Source organism: Gymnoscopelus braueri, assembly GCF_963280865.1.
Source record: "Gymnoscopelus braueri genome assembly, chromosome: 14".
Classification (NCBI taxonomy): domain Eukaryota; kingdom Metazoa; phylum Chordata; class Actinopteri; order Myctophiformes; family Myctophidae; genus Gymnoscopelus; species Gymnoscopelus braueri.
In genome coordinates, this window is record NC_137619.1 from 43463612 (window position 1) to 43487341 (window position 23730).

Sequence of the window (23730 nt, forward strand, 5' to 3'; positions counted from 1 at the left end):
TCAGAATCAGTTTTATTGTCACATCACAGGTTTACAAAGTAAAAAAGTGGGTGAAATTCATTTTAGTGCAGCTTAATAAAAAACAACACCACAGCAGCCGTAACAGTGGACTGGCACGAACGATGACATGATACAAGGCGGCAACTTCGTTGCCTCTCAATGAAACATGAACAACAAACATAACCATATACCACAATGGCGCTAAACGATCCCTCTTAAGAAGAGTTTTGGACGGGGAGCGGGGGTGGGATAGAATGGGGTACACAGGCAAAAAAAAACACTGCGCGCACGCTCTACTCCCAGAAGGGAGCAGAGCGTCCAAGGAGCAAAAAATACACCAGGGGTGGACTGGGGAAGGGAGCAGGACAGATAGGAGCAGGGGGGGGGGGGGTTGCGAAGGCATGTAGTGCAGACATGTGTGTGTGTGTGTGTGTGTGTGTGTGTGTGTATGTGGAACTCTGTGACATGTCCTTGGGCTTTCACCCATTTCAGAGCAGTCTCTAGCTGATGGCAGAGCTTATCGCATGTTGTTGTTTTGCGATAGCAGCGAATTAGGGCTGCGTGAGACGTCCTTGAATGGCTTCCGAACCAAAGTCATAACACCAGGTGTCCATGAGGGGGGAGCTGGTCGAGGGGGGGTGGGTTCTTGGTATGGGTACGGTTCTGGGGAGGGGGGGAGGGGGTGGGTGGGCATCTACTCCTCTGCATTTCGCTGGGTGAAAAAGTCCAGGTTTTTTGGCTTGGGGGGGTCCAAATCGATCCTAAAAAATCCAAACCAGACAATTTATCTAGTCTTTATCCAAATGTGGGCCTTCCAGTCTGTCCATGCCCGCTCTGATCATGGTCAAATAGCCTTGCAGTGCGGTTATGTCGGCGCGAAGAACACCGGCTCGCTCAGCGGCACCTCTGGCTTCGACCTCCGCACGTGCCATGATCTTGTCTAGCTTCGTGTCCAAACCACGGACCCTTTCGTTGTTGTTGTCCACCTCGTGCCTCAGTTCAGTGATGTTGCCCAACTTTGCGTCCAGTTTGGGGATCCACTCGATGATGTTGTCCATCTCGCGTCTTAGCTCAGTGGCCATACCCGTCAGAGTAGCCAGCGCTCTACCCGCCTCCGCACCGTCCCGGGCAGCTCTCATCTTGGCAATTTTTCGATACACAAGTGTAATGCCCGCTCCAATTAGCAAGAAACCTGTTATCGTTGCTGCGAAGATATAAATATCTTCCGCATCCTCAATTTGCAGCACTTCAAAACACAGAACCCTCCATTTGAAGTCGGAATCACCCATGTATCCACTCAGATAGGTGCCGTCTGGACAAATTGGCTCATCTGGGCCAGATTGCCGGGTTGAGAAAATGTTGTCAATTGCGTTTAACGACCAGTTAATAATATAATCCATGTTTTTATCCTGAGACTGTTCGCTCGTGCAGTGGAGAGAGGCTGGAAAGTGGCAACATTCTTTAAAAGTCATTGGCCGCGTTTCCCAAAGACATTCGTAGAGATGCTGCGTAGAGATCCTCCGCAGGTACTACGACGGGTCTTACGTGTGTCCAGGCACGTGTGTGTAGCAGGCACGTAGATTTCAGGTCATGCGTTGCCTACGCAGCTTGCGTAAGAGCCTCCTGCACAGCTGGGACTCGGCGAAATCTACGCTCTACCCTCATTAGTAGCAGCTGGTTGTGCCCTACGTGCCATCTAAACTGGCTTCACGTCTCTGCTAAAATACATTCAGGCAACAGCATGCACGTATCCTACTCTCCTCCTACTCCTGGGAGAGGCGTAGCCCTGAGTGCTGTCCTACGCAGCAGTTTGTAACGAGGTATATAAATGATGCTGAGCTAAACATGTTTCCTTAATTTCGAAGTTTTATAGTTAAACGTTATGATGAAAGTCCCCAGTTCCTCTTACAAAGTGACAGCTGTTGCGCTCGCCATGTTTATGAATGATTAAAAAATCTTTTGAAACTAGCAGATCTACAAGCTCACAACGCTTCACAAGCTTGTAGATCTGCTATTTTCAAAAGATTTTAATACATATTAAATTTGGGAAATGGGACATTCGGCATTCCTTTACTTTTGGTATTTTAAAGGGGAAATCCACCCATTTTCAATATTTAACTATGTCATTAATATAGCATAAAGGAGTTGTGTGGAAATAAGAAAAAATTAAAAAAAAAATTAACATTGCAAAAAAATTTAACATTGCAAAAAAATTAACATTGCAAATTACACTGTGATGACTCATCATGGTGTAATTTGCAATGTTAATTTTTTTGCAATGTTAAATTTTTTTGCAATGTTAATTTTTTTTTTAATTTTTTCTTATTTCCACACAACTCCTTTATGCTATATTAATGACATAGTTAAATATTGAAAATGGGTGGATTTCCCCTTTAAGTATATTTAATTTACTTGCATAATGGGGACACTTTAGTGTTTTATTTACCTTGCAGATGTCACCTCACCGCTGTAATTTAATTCATAAATATATTATTCAAAAGTTGTATTTGGAGTGGACTGCTTCAGGACATCTGACAGTTGGCTCTGGTATTTTTATGATCCATTTCACTTTCGCAAAGGGTGTTTAAACTGCTGTGTAGCGTAGGACAGCACTACGTAGTTCATGTAGGCTTTACGTAGGCTTCGTCCAGGAGGTCTTTACGTGCATGCTGTCTCGCGAATGTAGTTTTAGCACACACGTAACGAGAACCTACGACGATGGTATCTCCTGAAGCCATTTAGATGGCACGTAGGGCACACACAGCTGCTACTAACGAAGATAGTGCGTGGCGGGGTTGCTACTGCGCAGGTGCGTGGAGGCTCTTACGCAGCTTCTAGGCTACGCACGAGCTCAAATTCGTTTGGGAAACCCGGCCATTAGCATTTGTATCATATTATAATACTCTATAGCTTGACGTAGAGAGAAGGAATGAGTCCATATCAGTGTGGTTTGAGTTTGTTCATTTTACTGGACATTATGGAACTGCAACAAGACAGTTAATATGGAGTTCCATACAGCTTGAGACTGGCCTCCAAGTACTGATGTCGTGTTGATGACATCAGACTTGCCCAAATATGGAGTTCCAGACTGGCTTCCAACTACTTATATTGGACGCTTAACGCTATTACTGCAGTGGCTTTGTCTTCTAGGCAACAGCAGCCATATGGCAGAGTCGGTAGAAATGGTTGCAATGCCAACATTACTGACCTCGGCCCTTTCTCTCACAGACAGCCCACGAGCTGAACCTCGGCCCACAACAGTCTCTCCCGGGGCCGGCGCTTCTCAGCAGCTGCTTTTCTCCGACGACCTGGTTTCACAGCGTTGTCGCGGGGCCGTTCATTTCAGCCTCGTGGAAAGGATCCACGGTGAGGAAGATTTTACTTCAGATTCAGATTCAGACTCTGACCTCAATGACAGAAATCAGCGTAGGCCTCTTGAGAGGGGTTTTGTGCGGGTCAAGTGGTACCCTGACGGTGGAAAGCAAGACATCGAAGAGACAAAGCTGAATCTTGAAGATCGATCTATTGGCGTTTGCGACATTGTGCGACGAATGAATTCCAATGACAGTCAGTGCGGTGTTGTGACCAACATCGACACAGAGTGGGCTGTGAAACTCATTGGGACCAACGATGTGCTGTACCCAGTCAACAGCAAGGACCTCCATCACATCTGGTCTTTTACGTATGGTGACTATATAGCCTATGATGACTTCTGGCTGGGGAAAGTACAAAACCTGACTAATCACATCATCCTTAAGCTCTCCAATGGAGTCAGATGCTCCATGAGCTTGGAGGACGCTTACAAGCTGCACGACGTCTATCCCCATGTCAGCGACTGGGGTCTGTTCTCTGAGGAGGAATATTTCCACCCAGGTCAGGTCCTGACTGGTCCAGCAAAAGTCTTCTCCAAAGTACAGTGGCTGTCGGGGGTTAAACCTGACCTCGGAAAGAAGGGCAAGTTCAGGGCGGTAGTCGAAGAGGTTAAGGTGGCTGAGCTGAAAGTGACATGGTGCAGCACCAACAGCTTCTCCCCCAAAGGTTCAGACAGGGTGGACCCCCCTCCCTCCACCATAACACAGGAAAACCTCTGCAGAGTGAGGCTGCTGGGTTTGCATGCCCACACCCAGAGGTATATGGGAGAAAGGGCGCTCTACATGCTCCCCCCCGCTAAGAGAGATTCCACATGCATCACCTGTAAAGGACACAAAGATGCTCCTATCTCGCCTGAACAACCAGTGGCCAGGACGTTGAAGAGAATGCTCAGGAAGAATGATTTGGGGGGAAGGGCGTCTGCTTATGCTGAAACACAAAGTGCCAACCAACAGTCTGCAGAGGATGTAGAGGCGACACACAAATTACTGCAGATGGATTCCTGTATTCCCAACAACAACAATAACGGTCCAGTGGAATCCGTCGTTCACAACTTGGAGGACTCCCATAATCCTGCCAATGGCTGGACCGAGTCCAGGAAGCAGGATGCAGACTACGATGATGTAGAAGACATGAACGACAGCTCTCTGACCTCCTTGGCCAGCTCCACTGCCTCCTCTCAGAGCGGCGGTCTAGGAACCAACCGACTGTCCAGCCGCAACCTGAAGAAAAAGCACAAAAAGAAGAAGACTAAATCATGTGAGTTCAAGCCTGGAGATTGGGTGGCAGTGGAGGTGGTGTCCAGTAAGACGTCAGCGGACGTAATGTGGAAGAACGGTCAGGTGGAAAAGGGGATCCGATCCAACAACCTCATCCCCGTCGAGCACCTTGACTGTTGTGAGTTGTTTCCCGGGAACTTTGTCGTTGACATGCGACCTCATGCCTCCAAAGACCCAGCAGTGTATGGTGTGATCCAGTCTGGGGATCACAAGGGCAGGACGTGCACTGTCAAATGGATCAAACCTAACTCCTCCGGTGATGATATGGAGGTGATAGGCGATGAGGAGGACGTGAGTGTTTATGACATCGCGGGCCACCCAGACTTTGACTTTCATACAGATGACATTGTCATCAGAATATGGAATTCTCAGAATGGACAGACCAATGACTGTGGAAATGAGACACCAGTAGTAGGTGAGGTGTCCAGGGTGGACAAGAGCGGCAAAGTGGAAGTAATATGGAAAGACACCTCCAGGACTATTGTCCTACCACAGCACATATACAATATGCAAGAAATGATCGAGGAGATGGACGATGACTCTGAGTACGAGACCAACGCTGAGGACGAAAATGACCGGGGCAGCATAACAGTGAAGTGGCTGAACATGGAAGTTGAAAAACAGGAGATTGGCTATTCGCCCACCTCCATCGAACCCACATTCGCTGTGCCAAGCTCTGTGACGCCCACCGTGCTGGAGAAACCCACCAAGGAGAAGCACTTGTGGAAACCCTTCCTGGATGAGATAAAAACGCCCGGAGTCACCTTCACCAGTGCAAAGAGAGAGGTGTTCTCTGTACTGGAGTGGGCACCAGACACACACACTTTTAAGATGACGGAGTTCCAGCCAGCAGAGCCTAAGAAGTTCTTCAGCACAGTGAGGAAAGAGATGGCTCTGTTGTCTACCTCTCTGCCTGACGGCATCATGGTCAAAACCTTTGAAGATCGCATGGATATATTCTCTGCCCTGATCAAAGGTCCAACCCGCACACCCTACGAGGACGGCTTGTTCCTGTTTGACATCCAGCTGTCAAACACCTATCCTGCGGCACCGCCTCTCCTCCACTACCTGTCCCAGTGCAGCGGTCAGCTCAACCCCAACCTCTACGACGATGGTAAGGTCTGCGTCAGTCTGCTGGGCACCTGGTCTGGCCAAGGCACTGAAATATGGACCAACAAGTCTAACCTTCTGCAGGTTCTTATCTCGATACAAGGTCTGATCCTCGTCAATGAGCCCTACTACAACGAGCCGGGCTATGATAGTGACAGAGGCCTGCAGGAAGGCAACGAGAACAGCCGCTGCTATGACGAGATGGCACTAATCAGGATGGTCCAGTCTATGACCAAACTTCTGCAGGCCCCCATCGAGGTGTTCAGCAAGGAGATCCAGGAGCACTTCTCTACAAGCGGCTGGAGGCTTGTCCACCGTCTGGAAGACTGGTTGGGGCTCCATGAGTCCCCCGAGAAGCGGAAAAAGAGTGTATGTAGTGTCATCCCTGAGCACAGTGACTACCCAGACATTGGTTTCCCCCTCTTCCCGCTGTCCAAGGGCTTCGTGAAGAGCATAACATTTGTGCTGTCGCAGTACCGTGCCGCACTGGTCGCTGCCAGGATCTCTGAGCACACCAAGGACAATTAAGTGCCTTCAGCCACACCCCACCCCAACTGTTCACCTATAGCCATGGCCAGACTAATATCACTGCGTAGATATTAGTCTGGAATCTCTGTGTGGAACTTGCATTTCCGAGGGGCAAATTCAAAAAATGCCTCTGATGATAAACCCGCCCCATATTTGCATACTGGGCCCTGATTGGTCCTTCACAACTTCGGAGGGAGAGAAATCCAATCTCTATTGAGAGGGGCCAGACCTAATCTGCCGAGGGCAATTCTATTTTGCAATGGCAGATTCGTCTGGAACCAGGCTACTGTTCACCCACTTCACCCTCTATAACCTTCTCCCCTCTTTTCGTCTAACTCCAGGCACGTAATCCTCCTTATCACTTCACAGGGGTTCTGGTGCCCTACCGGGTCCTGCCGTCTCTCTGGTCCACAGCCCCGCTCATCTCAATGTGATGATCTGCACATTGAGATGTACTGTCTCCCCAACATTGCTTGAGCCTTGGCCTATGTGCAGTGCTGAACCCCCAGGGGGTCCTCAGACTTAGGAGCTGCCAATGTGTGTGATAGGAAGTCCCCCCCAAAAAAAGGGACAAAAATAAGTGTTTTAAACATTTGGTAAAACAGCATTAACATGAATCCAACATGTTGTTAGCAAAGATGAGTGTAAATAAAATAATTTAAAAGAAAAAAAAAAAAACATCTAATTTACACAACACAGATGATAGTGCTGTCAAACGAATTTATGAAGCCATCAAAGCTGCAACATCACTTGGATACAACACATCACTATCAAAAAAAAAAGAAAAGCCAGTGGAATAGAGTACCGAAGTCCTGACGAAGTCCTGACGTCACTCCCACTACCCCTGGGTCAAAGCGTTAATTTTTTGTATCAGAATTCCCTTAGGCAAATCTCAGATCGCGTCATATAAGAGCTGTGTTCCAAAAATAAACAAACCACCCCAGCGATTTTGTCAGGTATGTGACTCTGTTGTTTATGATAGTGAGTTACAAAAAAAAATATATTTTCTTACTCTTTGGATAAATTAGTACACTTTTTCCACCGTCAGTTGATGATTCATATCCATATGAGTAATATTGCTGGGGTGATTTGTTTATTTCTGGAAGTTCTTATCATTTCCAAAGAATTTGAAAAATGTCAACAACAAAAACACTGAACGTTTTAATAAATTAGAAAAAAACACATTAAAACATTCTTCAAAAATAATTTAATAAATAAACAAAATCGAAGAAAGTAAAAAATATAAATAAAAATAATAAAAAACAGAGAGAATTAAGAAGCAGTGATAGCAGCTTTACAAGCTCACAACGCATCGCGATGCGACATGTTATAGGTCGGCTATGTTCAGTAGTTGGGGTTCCCCGGAGGCATAAAATTTCTCTTGGGTCTTGCGCTAAAAATAATCGGAACCACTAATGTACCGTAGAGGTAATAAAGCAAAACAAAAATCTACAAAAAAAGGAAGTCAAACTATTGGCTTTCATCGAGCATGATAGAGCTGAAGAGCCAACAAATCTTTTTATCGTACATGATGGGGCTGAAGAGCCAACAAATCCAAGAAGACTGCTTCTTTCATTCTGTTGCTGCCTGCAGTGTATTTCTGTAGCCCCCACCACCCCTTCCAACTGGAGCCTGTTGACTTGTTCCTCCGTACCATTTCTAAATATATAGTCCTAATGGCTCCTTCTGCAATTAAAACATATCGAAAAACATTAGTTCGACTCCTTTCCTTTTTATTCATTTCCCTCCCCAATTTAGTCGTTATGCCAATGAATTCCTCCCCACACATGTCTGTGTTGCCACAGCCGTTATCCTACTCATAGATATATATAAAGGCTAGATGACTCAGCCGCGCTGCTGGCCAATGGAGTACGACGTTGCCACATGGTGGCCATCTTGAAACAGTCATTCATAACATTATGTCTATGGTGCATATACTTTAAAATAACCATAGAGTGCTCAATTTTCATCCGATTTTCAAACGGTTTGGTGTGTTGTAAACACCAAAGACTGCATACTTAAAATTATATATAAAAAAAAAACATGATTATAATTATAAGTATGCAGTATCATAACTACATCTTTGGTGTTTACAACACACCAAACCGTTTGAAAATCGGATGAAAATTGAGCACGCTATGGTTATTTCAAAGTATATGCACCATAGACATAATGTTATGAATGACTGTTTCAAGATGGCCGCTGTTGAGCTACGCTTGCGCCGCCCCCTTGAGCCATCTAGCCTTTATATATATCTATGATCCTACTGGCTCACCTGCCAGTAGCCTTGATCTCCAGGCTTTTATTTTCCTTCGCGTTTTTCTCAAAAATAAGAGCCTGGAACAAGCTGTTCACATTCCTGGCATACTGTAGGAAGTGGGAATCAACCTTTCATTTCCCCAACCAAACAGAGTGCAGTGGGCGTCGCTCCAAATGTTGTGACGTCAGGGAACTCAGTGCTGCACATTGAGGGGCACGGGGCGGGGGCGGGCGCACAGATCGGTGAACCAATGGGAGCCCACGGATGTTTTCTCCGCAGATTTTGAATCCGCCCCTCTAGACCAGATATCAGACGCGCTGGGGCAGGCTAACCTGCCAGTGAGGAGCTCCACCATCATGCTCCTCCTTTTCAACACTTCCTGCTGACACACTCTGCCCGAGCCCGTAGGAGTACATGCAGTTACAAATATCACCCTCCCCGCCCAGCTTCCCTACCCCGGACACGGGCCAATTGTGTTCGCATAGATGCTCAACAAAGCCGGATGCACATCGGTGGTTTCGAAACCCTAGACTCCATAGTGGTGGGCAGGTACTTTACCCCTTATACATTACGTCTACAGTGCAGCAATTATAGTGTACTAGAGGTTCGGGCCGCTACACAGCCCTCACATCTAGAGTTCGGACCACTACCCACTGCCCTCACACCCATGTCGTACCGCCGATCCGACCGATATGCCCATATACGGAGATCTCTGTATATGTCAGTCCATGTCCCTTTTATGCCCATATATGCAGATCCCTGATGTCATCAGTATATGCCCAATTTGCCCATATATGTGCATGCCCCCCTTTGTGCCCATATATGGAGCTGACTGATTTGCTTGCACCTGCTGCCATGACGACACATTGACGTTAGGCCGGTACTCCATTAGCCAATTTGAATTAGGATAGGATATGTGGTACAATAATTCACTTATGACTATTTCTAGTCAGTCGTGTGTACTGCAGCGTGAAGAAGCAATCAACAAATAACTCTATTCTTTTTACAGTTGATGACAGAATGGAAGGCTTTCTTTCTAAAGGCCCTCTCCCCGTGTTGTCCACCTCCAATCATATTGAACAATATCATCAGGCCATTTATTAAAGAGTTAACATCCAACAAAAAAAAACATTGTCAATTGAGCACTCGTGAAATAAAGCTAACTAATGATGAGATAAAACTGCATGAAATAAATGAGCACAGTGAAACATCTCCACATTATTAGATTGTCTCTCCAGAATTCAATGACCCTTTAATGTGTACTCATACCTGTCCATGAGTTCTTAAGTGCAATAGTACAAATGTATCAAGCAGGATTTACATATTTGGAAATACAAAAATTTATAGCACTTTCCTTTTGTGAATTACCACTACTTTAAAAATCGCTCCACTCCAGCTCCGATCCACTTACATGCTCATATTGGAGCCACCCTTAGATCTGACAAAAGCTGAGATCCCACACACACACACACACACACACGCGTGTATGCATTTTCATGTTTACCATTAGCCCTATTATATACAGTACTTATCGTTGATGAATTAATTGATGAATAACTCGAAACGTCTCCGCCAGGTCATGTAGGTTATTGTGGCCTCCTGGTGGCGCAATAATAAATAAGGCTGATGTGAAAAATTTGGGGCAGAGGTTCTGCTCTTGCATCCAGGGAGTGCGTTTGCACAGTTTCGCTGCGATCTGGCCAATCGTGCCGGAGATTAGCTGCTCGCAGACGGCTGGACGGATGTTATTACTGTGCTTAAAATTACGTTATGCTATGTTAATGCTACAAGATAGAATATTTTGTATGAGTCGGACTGATATCACATAGAGACAGTGGATGAAAGCAAGATATGATTATCTGCAACATAATACAAAATAAAACAATTACCTCCTAACAGACAAGGCCTCGGTCTGTGATCGGAGCCTAGACCCCAGGAATGGAAACCTCTCCTCTTTGTCTTTGTATATTTTGGGCTATTGTGCCTGTAAGCCACTGTAAGGGTAAGAGGGGTCAGCCGTCAAGAACATATTTTGTCTGTGTATGTCCCCCAAATAATTGCCCAAATACGGAGTTCCACACAGCTTGAGACTGGCCTACAAGTACTGACGTAATGTTGTTTACATCAGACTTGCCCACATATGGAGTTCCACACAGCTCGAGACTGGCCTGCAAGTACTTTATTCAGACTCTTAACGCTATAACTATTTCCGTCTTCTAGACAACAGCAGCAGAGCCTGCCGCAGCGCCTAGGATGGAAACACATGCAACATCGTCCCCGACCTCAGCCCTTTCTCCCACAGAGGAGGGCAGCATGGCCATGAAGATACTGAAGTTGGTGCTGAAAGTCCTGGAGAGTCTGAAGAACATGGCAATGGATAAACTGTGGACCTTCTCCATCAAACCTGCATCCAACGCCTACGTGGCAAGCTCAGTGATGCCCACAAAGGAGAAGCACTTCCTGCGTGACAAGCAGAACCTGAGGAAGAAAATGGACAATGTGACCAGTGTCTCTGTGCTGGAGCAGGCACCAGCCACGCACACTTTTAAGGAGCGCCGAAGATCTTTTTTCGGCTTTGCGGATCCTTTTTCAGCAGAGCCTAAGAAGTTCTTCAGCACAGTGAGGAAAGAGATGACTCTGTTGTCTACCTCTCTGCCTGAAGGCATCATGGTCAAAACCTTTGAAGATCGCATGGATATATTCACTGCCCTGATCAAAGGTCCAACCTGCACACCCTACGAGGATGGCTTGTTCCTGTTTGACATCCAGCTGCCCAACACCTACCCTGTGGCACCGCCTCTCTTCCACTACCTGTCCCAGTGCAGCGGTCGCCTCAACCCCAACCTCTACGACAATGGCACGGTCTGCGTCAGTCTGCTGGGCACCTGGTTTGGCCAAGGCACTCAAAGCTGGACCAACAAGTCTAACCTTATGCAGGTTCTTATCTCGATACAAGGTCTGATCCTCGTCAATGAGCCCTACTACAACGAGCCGGGCTTTGCGAGCCTGCCGAAAGGCAACGAGAACAGCCGCCTCTATAACGAGATGACCCTAATCAAAGTGGTCCAGTCTATGACCCGACTTCTGCAGGCCCCCATCGAGGTCTTCAGCCAGGAGATCCAAGAGCACTTCTCTACAAGCGGCTGGCGGCTCGTCCAACGCCTGGAGGACTGGTTGGAGCTTAATGAGTCTGCCAAGAAGCGGAGACAGAGTTTCCTTCCCAAGGATAGCGGCAACCCAGACATCGGTTTCCCCCTCTTCCCGCTGTCCAAGGGCTTCGTGAAGAGCATAAAAAATGAGCTTTCACAGTACCGCGCTGCACTGGTCGCTGCTGGCATCCCCAAGCACACTCCGAGGACAACAAACAGGAGAAAAGAAACAAATTAAACATTAATAAATAGTATGTTATGTCAGGATAAGGTTTGAAATGAAAATATCATGGGTCTTCAACAGGGGGTCCAGGACCCTAGAGGGTCCAGATCAAATGTTTGTTTGATAGAATATGTACATTTCTGGAAATACACATGAACATGAATCCAACATTATATTAGCAAATATGATGTGTAAACAAACAAACAAACATTTAACAAACAACACTTGAGATAGTGTTGTCTAAAGAGTCTATCGTCTCTGTCGGGTGTCGCGTTACTTTTCAGGATTCAAATTAAAAAATTTGCAAAAGTACTTTTGATGCCTTTGTGTGATGCTGTGCAAGTAGGGCGTTAATTTACGGAAAAATACAAAAAGTTCAAATATTGTCAGCTTCTTAAAATAATGGCCTACAGTAAGTAATTTTTTGAGGAACATTATTTAAAAAGATCATGCCCTTACAACAATAGGAGGCATTGCACTAAAGGAGGTCAGTGACTTTAAATACCTGGGCACATGGCATGGGTCAGTTCAACAGAGGACCTTAAAGTGAGGAAAGCGCTCGCATGGAGAGCCCTTAATGGCATGCGTGTGGAAATCCGACCTCCCCCGACGAAACAAGATCAGTTTCTTTCCTGCGACTGTGGAGTCCGTTCTCCTTTACGGCTGTGAATACTGGAGACTGCCTGGCACATACCCTTATCCGAAAATAGCAGATCTACAAGCTCTGTAGATCGTCTATTTTTGGCAAAGAGGTTTGGTATAGAGGGGAAAAGGAGCAGACCAAGTACAGAGCCAACGGTCGAGTTTACTAAGTTTAGTTAACTTAAGGTTAAATGTCTGAGATAAACAAAAACAAAAGTTTATCAGACAAGATAGAAATCAGAAGAATGTGACTATAGACCAGTGGTTCTCAACCAGTGGTCCAGGGTCCACCAGTGGTCCTTGAGGGGGTTCCAGGTGGTCCTCAGCTAAATGATGGAGAGTTGGTAACCAAATGGACCCTTATCTTTAACTCTTGAGAGTGTAAAATGAAACCAATTTCGTTTTACGCTCTCAGAGTTAAATTATTGTTAAACATCTGCATTACTTAATAAAAAAAATGTATTTTGATCAACCTTTGCCTGTTGTCTCTCCTATGGTACCAACATAAACACAGCATGGAATTGTGGACAAAATCGTATCCAACGATAACAACATATTATAAGTCTTGGTTCTGAGAGGATAAATCTCATCAAATGGTTGTCCGTGGCTCAAATGACGAATAAATAATGGGCCTTGATATGAAAAGGGATGAAAACCACAGCTATAGACGGTCCCTGCCGTTGACATCGGGAACTCTCTGCCAGCAAGCTTGCATGCATGCTGTGGCAACCAACACACGGGCATGGATCAAAAGGAGAGGACGTCCCAAACCTACCTATAGTGGAAGTGCTAAAGAAGATGCTGGTGCGGAAAGAAGAGTGCTAAAGAAGAGTGCTAAAGAAGATGACTGGAAACGCAGCTGGAGGACTTGTCTGAGGACGACGTAGAGAGAGGCCTGAGACCACCTTTTTAACCACTTAAACCCCATATGGGTAGCCGGAGTCCCTCAGGGCTCAATAGTATCTTTTCTTTCTTCTGTTGTTGTGGGGAAAGCTTTTGCTGAAAATAGCCGATCGACAAGCTCACAATGCGACGCAACGCGTCGCGTTGTGAGCTTGTTGATCTGCTATTTTAGCTTTCCCCACAATACCGATGCTGGCCGTTTAAGTGGTTAAGAATTAAGTGATACCTTTGCCTAATTTTGAACGTACACACATCTGGTTTCGAGAGCCTCCTGACATTATATGTACATAAGTACATTATTGTTTATCTTCCACAGGGAAAAAAAAAAGTTTTACTTGCAGTTAATACCCAGTGGGTGAGGTGTGCAAAAGGACTGTCAACACCATATTTTGTGTGGCCAGCGTTGTCACCTGGGTGGATAATCATCATTATAATTGTACAGTGAAATATCGTCTTAATTGATTAAAGCCTCACTATATAACTTTTCTTTAATGAATAAAATGTAATTTTGGTAGAGTATGTAAATACAATATAACTTTTACGATTGTGGTGGTTGTATGTTGTTTCCCTGCTCTTCTATTGAGACATTAGATCGTGTCAAAGGTCATGTCTCACCTAGACACAGGATCTGACACGAGTTTTGACCTGATGGTCAAGATTAAATGTATCCCCTGAGAAAGCAGGCAGGCTCTATTAGTTCAATGGTAAAAAAAATCAGCATTTTAGCAGGAAACCGGGTTCAAATCCGGGATAGAAGAGGGAAGTTACATAGTGCTGCTTTAATGAGAACAGACTTGGATAAAAAGTGAAAATTAAACACGTACTTTAGGTGTTGAGACTTGAGATACAACTGCAAACGCAGAGTAGAGCGGCGACATGCCGTGTAGATGAAGGCTCTTAGCCGAAACGCGTAAGCAATGTGAGTACCTTGTCCTCCATTGATCTGAACATTTGGGATGTGCTACCTTCTGGAGATTTTTTAAAATTCCTGTTTTGGATGTGCCGTATACTGTGATATGGAAACCTGACAATAGGAGCAGATGGATACCCAGTAAAAGTAAACCCAGTACGTAGTGTGAGTTTATTTGCATGTGTAGCCGGCTGGAGTTTGAGGCTTAGGGGCCACCGTAGAGACGGTGGCACGTTCCATTTCTGTATACTTTTGCCGGCTATAGAGTGAGCCTTAGGGGCCACCATAGGGACGGCGGTGCGATCTACTTCCACGTTACCAATCTAATGTTTTAGTATTTAAATGCGCAGCCGCGCGGCTGCGGGTTTTGCGACCCGGGTCTGATTTTGTTGTGTTCCTTATTTGTCCTTGCCTGGGTGAGTAGCACGTTGCAATGTCGTTTTTTTTAATGTGTTCTACTGATTGTTTGTTTTATGTTTTAAAGCAGCATTTTAACTTTGTTTTGTTACCACCCAGGTTGAGGTGTTCGGGTCCAGACGTGACTATCACATTGACGAGAGCCAGGGGGATAATGCGAAGGAATAATGACATTTAAGGTATACAAACTGTTAATATATTGTTATGTTTATTTGATTGTTTTGTTTGTATACTAAATGTTGTTGTTTCCACCCCCCTGTAGATCCGTAGATCTCATCACTGCTGTTTTGTTTACTTTTGAGTTATCGTTTGTTTTCATTTATTCATTGAGCTATTTCTTATCTGTTTTACTAATATATGTTTTTGTTTGTTTCTCCCCCAAACACGGTGCCGAGCGTGCTGCTGTCCGGGGCCAACGGGAGCCAGGGGGGTATTAACCGACCAGCTTCAAAGGTTCACCTAAGAGCACCATAGCCCACGACCTTAAGGTTTGATTTGTTGTGAATGTGAACACCTTGTTGCACGGTGTCGCGTTGTTTACTCCTGCTTGCCGTGTGTTTAACTTTGCTGTGTGCATGTTTAGCCTTATCTTCTTTCTTCTTAGTCTGGGTGAAGGTTATCTTAGCTTTCTCTTAGCTTAGTTTCCCCTTGTATATGGTCGACGTTGCCTGCCTGCCCCCTTTGAACCCGGATGTTAGCTCCTTTGTCCCCTTGTTGTGAGTGATTATCTGTAGTTACTTGGGATTTGCAACATCTGTTATGTATTATAGTATGGCATTTTGTGGCTTTTTATGATTGGATTGCATTCTCACTGAAGTTGATAATTTTAATTAGCACTTTAAATAAACAATTGTACTTGAACTGAAATGAAATGTCATGTGCTAAACTTAAATAAAACTTCCATATGTTTGGGGGAAATTCATGTCTCAGTCTCATTAACAAACTTGCATATTGGGGAACCTGATCTAGAGGTATTCATTTATTATAATTTCCCTGATACAAACATCATCAGGGTGGCGTAATCATACAATATTATTAAAAGTAGATCCCTTGCTCGACACCAGGTTAAACATGCACTATATAAAAAATGTCATATGGCACACCAGGTCAACTCTGTGCAGAACCCTGAACTATAGGGCCGGGATTCTCAAACTTTTTCGTGGCTATATGTCAGCCCATGTTCCTTTTATGCCCATATATGGAGATCCCTGATGTCATCAGTATATGCCCAATTTGCCCATATATGTGCATGCCCCAATTTGTGCCCATATATGGAGCTGACTGATTTGCTTGCACCTGCTGCCATGACGACACATGGACATATCCATATTTGGGCGTAGCTGCATTGGGAACCCCTTGTATCATTACGGTTGAGTCATAGTGACATGAGTGTGATGACGTGGTCCACTCGCCCGCCCGCTGGCTGGCCGGTACTCCATTAGCCAATTTTAATATAGGATAGGATATGTGGTACAAAAATTCACTTATGACTATTTCTCGTCAGTCGTGTGTGCTGCAGCATGAAGAACCAATCAACAAATAACTCTAATTAGTCTTTTTACAGTTGATGACAGAATGGAAGGCTTTCTTTCTAAAGGCCCTCTCCCCGTGTTGTTCACCTCCATTCAGATTGAACAATATCATCAGGTCATTATTTAAAGAGTTAACATCCAACAAAAAAAAACACATTGTCAATTGAGCACTCGTGCAATGAAGCTACTGTAACTAATGTTGAGATAAAACTGCATTAAATACATGAACACAGTGAAACATCTCCACATTATTAGATTGTCTCTCCACAATTCTGAAATTACCCTTTAATGTGTACCTGTCCAGGAGTTCTTCAGTGTAATAGTACAAATGTATCAAGCAGGATTTACATGTGGAAATACAATCATTTATAGCACTTTCCTTTTGTGAATTACCACTACTTTCAAAATCGCTCCACTCCACTCCAGCTCTGATCCACTCACATGCAAATATTGGAGCCCCCCTTAGATCTGACAAAAGCTGAGATCCCACACACACACACACACACACGCGTGTATGCACGCGCTTTCTCATGTTTACCTTTAGTCCTATATACAGTACTTATCGTTATTGTGGCCTCCTGGTGGCGCTGTAATAGGCTGATGTGAATAATTTGAGGCAGAGGTTCTGCTCTTGCATCCAGGGAGTGCGTGTGCACAGTTCCACTGCTATCTGGCCAACGGTGTCGGAGATTAGCTGCTCGCAGACGGCCGGACGGATGTTATTACTGTGCTTAGAAATTATGTTATGCTATGTTAATGCTACAGGATAGAAAATTCTGTATGACAAGTCAGACTGATATCACATACAGGCAGACAGTCTGTGATCCCGCCCCCTAAACGGAGCCTAGACCCCAGGAATGGAAACCTCTCCTCTTTGTCTTTGAATATTTTGGGCTATTGCGCCTGTAAGCCACTGAAAAGGTAAGAGGGGTCAGCCGTCAAGAACATATTTTGTCTGTGTATGTCCCCCAAATAATTTTCCAAATACGGAGTTCCACACAGCTTGAGACTGGCCTACAAGTACTGACGTAATGTTGTTTACATCAGACATGCCCACGTATGGAGTTCCACGCAGCTCGACACTGGCCTCCAAGTACTTTATTCAGACTCTCAACGCTATAACTATCTCCGTCTTCAGACAACAGCAGCAGAGCCAGCAGCAGCGCCTAGGATGGAAACTCATGCAACATCGTCCCCCACCTCAGCCCTTTCTCCCACAGAGGAGGGCAGCATGGCCATGAAGATACTGAAGTTGGTGCTGAAAGTCCTGGAGAGTCTGAAGAACATGGGTATGGATAAACTGTGGACCTTCTCCATCAAACCTGGATCCAACGCCTACGTGGCAAGCTCAGTGATGCCCACAAAGGAGAAGTACTTCCTGCGTGACAAGAAGAACCTGAGGAAGACAATGGACAATGTGACCAGTCTCTCCGTGCTGGAGCAGGCACCAGCCACGCACACTTTTAAGGAGCGCCAAAGATCTTTTTCAGCAGTGCCGAAGAAGTTCTTCAGCACAGTGAGGAAAGAGATGACTCTGTTGTCTAACTCTCTTCCTGAAGGCGTCATGGTCAAAACCTTCAAAGATCGCATGGACATATTCTCTGCCCTGATCAAAGGTCCAACCCGCACACCCTACGAGGACGGCTTGTTCCTGTTTGACATCCAGCTGCCCAACACCTACCCTGTGGCACCGCCTCGCTTCCACTACCTGTCCCAGTGCAGCGGTCGCCTCAACCCCAACCTCTACGACAATGGTACGGTCTGCGTCAGTCTGCTGGGCACCTGGTCTGGCCACGGCACTGAAAGCTGGACCAACAAGTCTAACCTTATGCAGGTTCTTATCTCGATACAAGGTCTGATCCTCGTCAATGAGCCCTACTACAACGAGCCGGGCTTTGCGAGCCAGCCGAAAGGCAACGAGAACAGCCGCCTCTATAACGAGATGACCCTAATCAAAGTGGTCCAGTCTATGACCCGACTTCTGCAGGCCCCCATCGAGGTCTTCAGCCAGGAGATCCAGGAGCACTTCTCTACAAGCGGCTGGCGGCTCGTCCAACGCCTGGAGGACTGGTTAGAGCTTAATAAGTCCGCCGAGAACCGAGTTTCCAAGGGCAGCGGCTACCCAGACATCGGTTTCCCCCTCTTCCCGCTGTCCAAGGGCTTCGTGAAGAGCATAACAAATGTGCTTTCACAGTACCGTGCTGCACTGGTCGCTGCTGGCATCCCTGAGCACACTCCGAGGACAACAAACAGGATAAAAGAAACAAACTAGACGCGTCGCAATTCAGGGCAATTGCAGAGTGTGGTTGCACCGACGCTAGTCGCGGGTCGCTGCCGCCGGGACTCGAGGAATACGCTGGGAGGAATACCGTCGGAGGCTGTGCCAATTACATTGTCACGTAACTCCTGAGATCACTTGCGTTTCATTTTGAGAGGATTGATCCCCCCAAAATAAGGTTTTTGCATCAAACGGTTACATTTTGAGCATTTGTGGCGCCCCCTATGGATCAAAGTGGAAATTATTTTGGGGACTTGTTGAGTAAACCACACTTGACATGTAATTCAAATTTGGGATTGACTGGACGTTTCGTTCGTGATTTGTGGCCTTTTTTGTAAAACGGGCCCCTTCCGCTAACTTTGGAAGCCATTTACGGACGAACGGTATGGACTATCAAAGTTTCGGTCCAGATTATCGCATGGGTCCAGAGATCATGTGTACCGATTTTTGTGAAATTTGGACAAAATATATGGGAGGAGGAGCTAAAAGTGTGTTTTGAAGAAAATTCAAAATGGCGGAAAATCTATCCTGACGCAAATGGGCGTGGCCTATATAGGGAGTTGCGTCATGACCCAAGGAATCTAGGGAAAAAGACATTTTGATTTTTACGACCTACGGCTCAAGAGTTATAGGCCAAAACGTAACGGGGGCTGTTATAGCGCCACCATGTGGCCGATTAGTGTAATATTTTTTTCAATATTTTTTGACTAAATTATGAACCTCCCCTCCAAATCTGGTAACTCTAGCTCTTACGGTTTCTGAGAAAAAAATACTTGAATTTGAGTTTTTTCACTTTTTCATTGAAGCGGATGGGGAAATTTAATGCACTAATAAATCAATATCAATTAAACTATTTAACCAATCTCTTAGCAAAATACAAGCGCACGATTCCCGGTCAAGACGGTCATTTTGACATATGGCACGACATTGAAAACTGTGGGAGGAGAGACGGAGGAGAGACGGTCTAAACTAAAGTTTATCTACAATAATAAGTGTAAGGATTACTATAGTCTGGTTGCCCTGTTAGGGCAACCACACTAATTAAACATTAATAAATAGTATGTTATGTCAGGGAAAGGTTTGAAATGAAAATATCATGGGTCTTCAATGGTCCAGGACCCCTAGAGGGTCCGGATCAAATATTTGTATGATAGAACATGTACTTTTCTGGAAATACACATGAACATAAATCCAACATTATATTAGCAAAGATGATGTGTAAACAAACAAACAAACAACTCTTGAGATAGTGTTATCTAAAGAAAAGTCTAACGTCTCTGTCGGGTGTCGCGTTACTTTTCAGGATTCAAATATTTTTTTTTGCAAAAGTAGCAGATCTACAAGTTCAAGCTTGTAGATCTGCTACTTTTGATGCTTTTGTGTTACGCTGTACAAGTAGGGCGTTAATTTACAAAAAAATACAAAAAGTTAAAATATCGTCATCTTAAAATAATGGCCTACAGTAATTATTTTAAAAGATCATGCTGTTCCCACCCCAGTGGTACCATATAATGGCCTATGTCAAGAGTGTGACCTAGGACATTTTATGTTGCCTAAGCCTTAAGTGTTACACACCGGCGAATTTGCGAATATACGCAAAATTCGGACTCGTTCCGAATAATTAAAAGACGCTTTTTTCGCTCCGCGAAACTGGTGTGGAAGCTTGCATTGACTTTATAAGGTTTTTAAAAAAAACATATTATTCGCATGAAAAAAATCGCCCCGGTGTGTAAGGACCTTTAGGCCCCAAAACATTGCGTCAGTTACTTCATTAATAATTTGGCCTAAGGCAGGTTTACAATTGCCTAAGTCAAAACACAAATTGGCTTAAGTCATTTAATCCTGTGTTACAGACAGTGTTATTTGTATGTCAATACATAATCATTATGTTGTTATAAACTTTTGGCGTGAAATGATTAAGACATATCGTTTGTGTAGAAACTGATAATCATCTGGTTGTTTAGAACCGGACTCAAGAGCCACTGTGAGGCCTAGCTGGGTTGTACGTCCAGCTAATCCTGCTTGTATCAATGCTGGTTACTCTAGAGAGAGTTAAGATGATCTTGGAGCGTCGCTGAGGACACTGCATTAACCATCCAGGGTCCTTTATACTGCTGGCTGTGCCCCCTGATGTCACTACGGTAGTGTCAGGTAGTGTCAGGCATATCCATATATGGAGTGGGCTGTGTCAGTTATGCCCAAATCTGGGACTATGATGTCAGTCCTGGATGTTTCGGTTATCTCCACATATGGAGTTACCAGGAGGGATTTTCTGATGTCAGAGCTAGGTATGTTAGGAATCTCCATATATAGGCCAGTGCTGGCAAGTATGCCCTGAACGTTCGCAACAGTTTGTTTTGGTTCCGTTTATTCTGTTTTCTGAAAAACTGGAAAACCATTACATAAGCCATTATTTTAGCAAGCTATGCAATTAACATATGGGTATTGAAAACAGCTTAGCAGAGTGCCAAGATTGGCCTCATGTTAAACGTAGAGAAAACCCAGGTTATAACCAATAACATCCACCCCTAACAACAATAGGAGGCATTGCACTAAAGGCGGTCAGTGACTTTAAATAACTGGGCGCATGGCATGGGTCAGTTCAACAGAGGACCTTAAAGTGAGGAAAGCGCTCGCATGGAGAGCCCTTAATGGCATGACCTAGCGTGTGGAAATCCGACCTCCCCCGACGAAACAAGATCAGTTTCTTTCCTGCGACTGTGGAGTCCGTTCTCTTTTACGGCTGTGAATACTGGACACTGCCTGGCACATGCCCTTATCCGAAAATAGCAGATCTACAAGCTCTGTAGATCGGCTATTATTGGCAAAGAGGTTTGGTATAGAGGGAAAAAGGAGCAGACCAAGTACAGAGCCAATGGTCAGGTTTACTAAGTTCAGTTAACTTAAGGTTAAATGTCTGAAATAAACAAAAACAAAAGTTTATCAGACAAGATAGCAATCAGAAGAATGTGACTATAGACCAGTGGTTCTCAACCAGTGGTCCGGGGTCCACCAGTTGTCCTTGAGGGGGTTCCAGGTGGTCCTAAATGATGGTAGCTAAATTATGGAGAGTTGGTAACCAAATGGACCCTTATAGATCTTTACTCTTGAGTGTGTAAAATGAAACCAATTTAATTTTACGCTCTCGAGAGTTAAACATCTGCATTACGTAATACTTTTTTTTTTTTTTATCAACGTTTGCCTGTTGTCTCTCTTATGGTACCAACATCAATACAGCATGGATTTGTGCACAAAATCGTATCCAACTATAACAAAATATTCTATGTCTTGGGTCTGAGAGGCAAAATCTCATCAAATGGTGGTCCAAATGCCGTATAAATAATGGGCCTTGATATAAAAAGGGTTGAAAACCACTGCTATAGATAGCCCCTGCCGTCGACATCGGGAACTCCCTGCCAGCAAGCTTGCATGCATGTTGTGGCAATCAACACACGGGCATGGATCAAAGGGAGAGGACGTCCCACACCTACCTACAGTACTGTACGTGAAAGTGCTAAAGAAGATGCTGGTGCGGAAAGCACAAAGGAGCTGGCCAGAAAAGGAGCTGGCCAGATGTATGGAGAACGGAAAACGCAGATGGAGGACTCGTCTGAGGACGACGTAAAGAGAGGCCTGAGCAAAATTGGCAGTCAAAGGGTTAACCACTTAAACCCCATATGGGTAACCGGAGTCCCTCAGAGCTCAATACTAGTGTATCTTTTGTCTTTCGGCCAAAGCTTTCCCCACAATACCGATGCTGGGGTTTAAGTGGTTAAGAATTAAGTGATACCTTTGCCTAATTTTGAACGTACACACATCTGGTGTGAGAGGCTCCTGAAATTATCCATAAGTACATTATTGTTAATCTTCCAAAAAGAAGAAAAAATATTTTACTTGCAGTTAATACCCAGTGGTGAGGTGTGCAAAAGGACTGTCAACAACATATTTTGTGTGGCCTGCAGCGTCACCTGGGTGGATAATCATCATTATAAATGTACAGTGAAATATCGTCTTAATTGATTAAAGCCTCACTATGTAACTTTTCTTTTATGAATAAAATGTAATTTTGGTAGAGTATGTTAATACAATATAACTTTTACGATTGTGGTGGTTGTATGTTGTTTCCCTGCTCTTCTATTGAGACATTAGATCGTGTCAAAGTTCATGTCTCACCTAGACACAGGATCTGACACGAGTTTTGACCTGATGGTCAAGATTCAATTTATCCCCTGAGCATTTTAGCAGGAAACCGGGTTCAAATCCGGGATAGAAGAGGAAAGTTACATAGTGCTACTTTAGTGAGAACAGACTTGGATAAAAAGCGACATGCCGTGTAGATGAAGGCTCTTAGCCGAAACACGTAAGCAGTCGTTTCTTGGTGTGTGCCAATAAAAAAAAGGAAATGTGAGTACCTTGACCTCCATCGATATGAACATTTGGGATGTGCTACCTTCTGGGGATTTTTTTTTATCCCCAGAAGGTTTTGTGCAAGGGACCCCCAGAAGAGAAGACATAAGTTAAAAAATATATATATATAGCTGCAAGCAGCAATAAGCGGTTTCGAGGGATTAGGCAGAGGCAGGAAGAGGCAGGCAGAGAGAGAGAGAGAGAGAGAGAGAGAGAGAGAGAGAGAGAGAGAGAGAGAGAGAGAGAGAGAGAGAGAGAGAGAGAGAGAGGCAGTTAGAGAGAGAGGGAGAGAGAGAGAGAGAGAGGCAGTTAGAGAGAGAGGGAGAGAGAGAGAGAGAGAGAGAGAGAGAGAGGCAGTGAGAGGCAGTGAGAGGCAGTGACAGAGAGAGAGAGAGAGAGAGAGAGAGAGGGGCAGTGAGAGAGAGAGAGGCAGAGAGAGAGAGAGAGAGAGAGAGAGAGAGAGAGAGAGAGATTAATTACCAAAGTCATGATTTTGGTTCAGTAAATTATATTTGGACTGGTTAAATTGGGGTTTGAACCAGGGACCTACAGACTTGCGGGTAGACAGTGTAAAGGATAAGGATAATTCCTTTAACAGGTCCATTCATGAAAGTCCTTGCAGTCTTGTTTCCAATGAGGGCCTGTGAGCAATTAGGGGTTAAGAGTCTTGCTCAGGGACAAATTTCTTTTCATCAACACATTTGCTGGCCTGGCCTGGAATC

The 23730-nt window shown here is 44.8% G+C and overlaps 1 protein-coding gene across 1 annotated transcript; it reads left to right on the plus strand.

Moving 5' to 3' along the window:
* Window positions 1-3182: 3182 nt before the first annotated feature.
* Window positions 3183-18595, plus strand: LOC308100653 ((E3-independent) E2 ubiquitin-conjugating enzyme UBE2O-like; the record flags this gene model as incomplete). Its single annotated transcript, XM_080449719.1, has 3 exons — window positions 3183-6248; window positions 10768-11871; window positions 17462-18595. 3 exons carry the CDS (start codon window positions 3183-3185, stop codon window positions 18593-18595), a joined length of 5304 nt encoding a protein of 1767 aa, XP_080305845.1.
* Between the last annotated feature and the right edge of the window lie 5135 nt (window positions 18596-23730).